The sequence below is a fragment of the Clupea harengus genome, chromosome 2 (genome assembly GCF_900700415.2).
Source record: "Clupea harengus chromosome 2, Ch_v2.0.2, whole genome shotgun sequence".
Classification (NCBI taxonomy): Eukaryota; Metazoa; Chordata; class Actinopteri; order Clupeiformes; family Clupeidae; genus Clupea; species Clupea harengus.
Window position 1 is genome coordinate 3,124,765 of NC_045153.1, and position 6,021 is coordinate 3,130,785.

At 42.9% G+C, this 6,021-nt stretch overlaps 1 gene segment (V, D, J or C); it reads left to right on the forward strand.

The window, feature by feature from the left end:
* The first annotated feature begins 1,840 nt into the window (after positions 1-1,840).
* On the forward strand, positions 1,841-3,711 carry LOC116223559. The segment is given in 2 exon segments: positions 1,841-2,089; positions 3,193-3,711. Coding segments are annotated over 2 exon segments (561 nt in total).
* Positions 3,712-6,021: the final 2,310 nt, after the last annotated feature.

The window sequence follows — 6,021 nt, forward strand, 5'->3', positions numbered from 1 at the left end:
CCGCAGGTGGAAGCAGTGCCAGGCCCTAGCGGACCAGTTCTGGGTCAAGTACATTAGGAACTACCTGCCATCACTACAGACCCGTTCCAAGTGGCAACAGGAAAGGGACGCACTCACAGTTGACAGCATTGTCATGATTGTTGACCAGCAGCTTCCACGTGCCTTGTGGCCTGTTGGTAAAGTCACGGCAGTCTTTCCAGGAGCTGATGGCAGAATACGGACTGCGCAGGTCCAGGTCAAGGACCGGACATACATGCGGCCTGTTGCCAGAATCATCAGACTTCCATCCCTCCCACTAGATGCCACTGTCTAACATCAGGGAACAACTTTTCTACGCAAAGTTGGGGGCGGCTGTTAAAACGCCTGCCTCCACCAGCTCTATCCAGTTGGGCACCCCACTGTGCCGGCCATTCACGGGACCTGGGGTCCATGAGAGGTCATCCTATCATTTGATCCCAGAGTTCCGTGGGGCTCGTGCACAGTGGAATTTCACTGACCATTTGGTCAAACCCAACGGTTTCAAGGCTCCCCCTCAGCTCCCCTATATAAGCCTGACCCACCGCTGGCCAGTGTGTGGGTCAATAGTAGCTGGAGAGGAGCATTTTCATCAAGGAGTAAACGGACAATCCATTATCAAGGACATTCACTTTCGTCTTGCCGTGCGTCTTTGTGAATGTGAGTGTTTGTATATAGTATATGTGTGGTTTAGCGATTTAGTCTATTAATATCAGTGTAGGTAATATCTGTTAGGCATTTAGCATATTAATCATTCACAGTCTTGTGTATTTCACTCCGTTACTGCTAATTCACGTGAATGTTAGTAACGGAGATAATGGAATGTTCACCGTTACGCGGCACGGTGTTAAAGTAACGTATCCATGTTCAGATCATTGCCGTTATATTCATCGTGTGGATAATATAGTTATGCTTGGTGTATATATCATTGTTAATATTGTATATTTGTTATTTATGTCATTCTGTAGAAACCACGGATTCATGTCTATCATTTCACGGTTCAAACACGGATTATATCAGTCAGTTCACGGTCATTTACGGATAATTCAATCACAGTTCATCGTCATTCATGTCCATCCTGCCAATCAAGGCTTGAGTGTGTGCAATAAATACTCCATTACATCTGTCATCATTGGGACATTGACATCATTCTCGTTCTAACCGGACAGACCTGTGGCGATTGTCACCCTTTTCACAACTAGCAATACAGTCCTTTTTGGGGTTTATTCAATTCATTATCCCCCTATTTTATATTTGTGATGTGGATAAGTTAGCTGTATGTTTGTGATGTGGATAAGATAGCTGTATGTTTGTGATGTGGATAAGATAGCTGTATGTTTGTGATGTGGATAAGATAGCTGTATGTTTGTGATGTGGATAAGTTAGCAACAGGGTTATGGCATGGGGAAATTAGCAGCAGGTTGTGAAGCACATGCACGTGTGTTTTGGTCATATTGACACAAAGCAGTGCACGTGTGTTTTGGTAAATATTGACATAAAGCAGTGCATGTGTGTTTTGGTCATATTGACACAAAGCAGTGCATGTGTGTTTTGGTAAATATTGACATAAAGCAGTGCATGTGTGTTTTGGTAAATATTGACATAAAGCAGTGCATGTGTGTTTTGGTAAATATTGACATGAAGCAGTGCATGTGTGTTTTGGTAAATATTGACATAAAGCAGTGCATGTGTGTTTTGGTAAATATTGACATAAAGCAGTGCATGTGTGTTTTGGTAAATATTGACATAAAGCAGTATATGTGTGTTTTGGTAAATATTGACATAAAGCAGTGCATGTGTGTTTTGGTAAATATTGACATAAAGCAGTGCATGTGTGTTTTGGTAAATATTGACATAAAGCAGTACACGTGTGTTTTGGTAAATATTGACACAAAGCAGTGCATGTGTGTTTATGCAGAAAGTGAGTCCAGTTTTGGGCGTAAACAGGAAGGCTATGGTAGAAAGAGCGCAGCCTCTCTGCTAGTGAGGAGGCAGGAGGTTTTTGTCAGGGCAGACACAGAGTTTGTGTCACTGTGGTGGACTTTCGGCAGCGGCAGCAGACTGGAAGTTGGAAGTAAGTCTGCTTCACAATTCTGTTCAACTTAACTCAACTATACAGATATATTTACCAAGGGTTAGGGTACTCTTTCTAGTTACCTTCTGTTTGAAGTATTTATTTACAGAATTCGACTCAAACCTCTATTTTGTGAAGCTTGGTAAATGAAGGTTCTCATTCGGGTTCTCAAGGTTCTATTTCCAACACAATATGTGACAACAATGATGGATAAGATTTACTCTGATGTTGCAGATTCAGCGCTTTTAAAGGTCAAATTTAGAACACCATCATTTGACCTCTCGTCACTTTAACCTAAACTGCCATTCTATTTGCTTTAGCCACTCTTTATGAATGCAAAATCATTCAAATGTACACGTTTCTCTTCTTTATTCATTACTTGTATCACTAAATCAAACTTGAAAATATGATTTGACTAAATAATTTCTTTGCGTGTCTGCTAAAAGTAGGGCCAATGATTTTCCGTAAAAAAAAAAAAGTTTTCCGTTTCACATTTGGTGAATTTTTCCATTTCGGCTCATTTTGTTCACCTTGAGGTAGATTGATAGCTTAAAATGAGTAAATAATATGTGCCACAAGTGACCCAAACCTTCTAAGATTGTTGTTTGCCAGCCATCAACATCAATTTTTTTTAAATTAATGTTGGTTCATCCTTGCAATCGTTGTTGTGCTTATTTGAAATAAATACAGTCTTGCAGGACAAAATACAGGGGAATTTGGGCGATTTTGATGCACAAAATGGTGTTTCCGTTTGAAAGTTGCAATTCCGTTTCAAAGGGTAGCCTACATTCCGCGAATTCCGTCCGTTTTCCGTTATCGCGGAAAATCATTGGCCCTATAAAAGGAATAATAATGGTGTGAATGTGTGGTGTGTGGTGTGTGTGTCACATCTGTGCCTGAATGTGTGGTGTGAGGTGTCTGTGTCAGTGCCTGAATGAAAGTCCTATACGGTTCAGTTCACTGTGTTTTTGTATTCTTAGTCATCTGAGGAAGGGAAATGTGCTGCACCAGGTGTTCACTATTGTAAAATATATAACTCCCCCATTCCATCTCTCTCTCCCCATCCCTCTCTCTCCCCCCCCCCCCCCCTCTCTCTCCTCTAGCACCCACCCCTCCCGTGCTGACGGTGTTGCCCCCCTCCCGTGAGGAGGTGTCGGCGGGGCGCAGTGCTACGCTGGTGTGTGTGGCCAGGGGGGGCTACCCCTCAGACTGGAGGCTGAGCTGGAGGCTGGATGGGGGGGTTGAGGGCGGGGAGGCCAGCGCTGGGCTCCTGGGGGAGGACGGCCTGTACAGCTGGAGCAGCAGCCTGACTCTCAGCGCCTCCCGCTGGCCCCAGATCAGCTCAGCACACTGTGAGGCCAGCCACAGCTCCCAGAGGAGCGTCACACGCATCCTGAGCAGAGAGCAGTGCTCAGACTAGACAGCAGTGGGACGGGAGTGGACTCTCTCTCCTCTCTACAGTCTCTGTGTCTCATGTGGAGATGGAGAGGGCGCTCTGGCTTCGTCTGCTCTCCATCCCTCCAGTCTGCCTGATGTGTTGGGTGATGAGTGTGTTCATGTTCAGCTATGATGCTGTCCTGTTATTCTTCATGCTGCACCAATAAAGAGTCTTGTTGATGAGGTCACTGTCTCCTGTCTGTCTGTCTGGTGTTGATGAGGTCACTGTTCTCCTGTCTTTCTGTCTGGTGTTCATGAGGTCACTGTTCTCCTGTCTGTCTCTCTGTCTGGTGTTGATGAGGTCACTGTACTGCTACCATCTATGAGGAAAGAACTAGAACTAGCGTACTGCTACCCTCTATGAGGAACGCAGGAGGTGTTTCAGTACATGTCTGTATGTCCGTCTGCTCCAAGAACTGTCACACTTGCAACCACATTAAATTAATGAAGAATGAATGAATATAATTTAATAAATATGTCTCCTTTCTATGGATCTTACTTTCTCCAACACAGTAACTTCAGTACCAACTCTGTCCAAATCCCTTCAATAATTAGACGTTCTAAATTGAACATGTTTAGCGTAGCACAAGACCAGAAAATCTACAGAAATAACATTAGCATGGTGACCACAGAGGGCCAGACATGGTGTGTGTGTGTGAATATGTGTGTGAGGGTGTGAATATGTGTGTGAGTGAGAGTGTGTGTGTGTGTGTGTGTGTGTGTGTGTGAGTGAGAGTGTGTGAGGGTAAGATTGGAAAGATAGACTTTCAGATCCATCTTGATTTATGCAGACGCATCTTTGGTGAAATCATTGGATAAAATAATTAAAATCAGACACTGAACAGGTTGACTGTCTTCATTTACCAAGTGAGATGTGCTACGTGCTAAGTAAGCGTTAGGGTTAGATGTGCTATATGCTAAGTAAGGGATAATGGATAGTCAGATGTGCTACGTGCTAAGTAAGGGATAATGTATAGTCAGATGTGCTATGTGCTAAGTAAGGGATAATGGATAGTCAGATGTGCTACGTGCTAAGTAAGGGATAATGGATAGTCCGGCGGTCATCATTGAAAAGTAAATCCCGACGGGACGAACAGGACCCCGACGCGCAGAAGACATCCTGAAGGGATTTATTTTACGAAAATGGCCGCCGGACTATGCATTATCCCCCTTACAGTTTTTCTCGATTGATTACACACAAAAACTGGAACTTATGACACAATGTCCACAACCTGTAACTCATGTGCCAACTCCCTAAACCAATTCTGCTCAACAATAAGCACAATTATCTGCTTTAAACACAGATTTCAATTGTTAACCACACTTTCTTCAAAACACTAAACACCATCCTCTCTACTTTGCACACTTCATCAATGCCAAAACCTCCTTGTGTTCAGACAGAACACACTGCTATTCAATTGGCAAAACTTCCATTTCCAAGGCTGATGTGCAATTTGGAATCAAGGCTTTAGCAATATAAGGGCCACAGGTGAGCTCCTGGTTTGGAGAACAATGGATGGCAACATGGAAGGTAGAAGAGATCAGAGAGGCGAGGGTAAGGAGGAAGAGGATGAAGAGGAAGAGCAAGAAGGTGAGCCATTATCTCTGATGAGATTCGGGCCACTGGGGTCAACCCTGTGGTCAACCATGGTTTGACCATGCAGGAGGCTGGCCAGAGGGTTCAACCAAACATAAGCCGCTTCTCAGTTGCATCCATTCTCCGGACATTCAGAAGAGAGAATAGGTAAGAAACACTACTATGGCAGGAAAACACTAGTTTGAATGCCTTACCAGGAGCATAGTACAACAAAAGTGCATACAAAGTGCAACCATTGATGACCAAGACATATTCCTAAACATCAATACAGCGAGCCTAGCCATAGTGGACCATGTTCTAAGGCGGAACACCTTGAGAATGAAGCAGGGTGCCTTTTGACAGAAACTCCGACAGAGCCAAACAATAATGCTATGACTATGTGCAAGTCATATACATTTCCACAACGGATTGCGTCCTATCAGCACTGACACATTACTGTACTGTATTGTAATCCAATCCAATGTTATTTTCAAGTGTTTCACAACACTGTGTAGGTCTATTTCTGATACAATATTGTCATGTTTGTTTCAGAGTTCTTGAGCTAGAACCGGATGCAGCCTTGTTTTTTTGTCCTTTTTTATTTTATATTTTTCTTTTTTTGTTGACTGTACTGGCCTATATCCTATTGTTTGTTCTGTGCAAATCATTTACACATTCAGTTGTGTTTGCTGTAATGTATTGGCTACAGCACTTTTGGAAAAAATAAAGAAATCATTTTGTTGTTACTGTATATTTGTGTGTTGTTTTATATTTGAGTAAAAACATTATACAGTTATATTTTACTACATAGTGTACAGTAACACTGAACATGAAAAGGCATAATGCTCCTGATAAGGCCTTCATACTGGTAGTAGTGTAGTAGTGTTTTCCATTGAGCACATCAGTGTTCAATCAATGC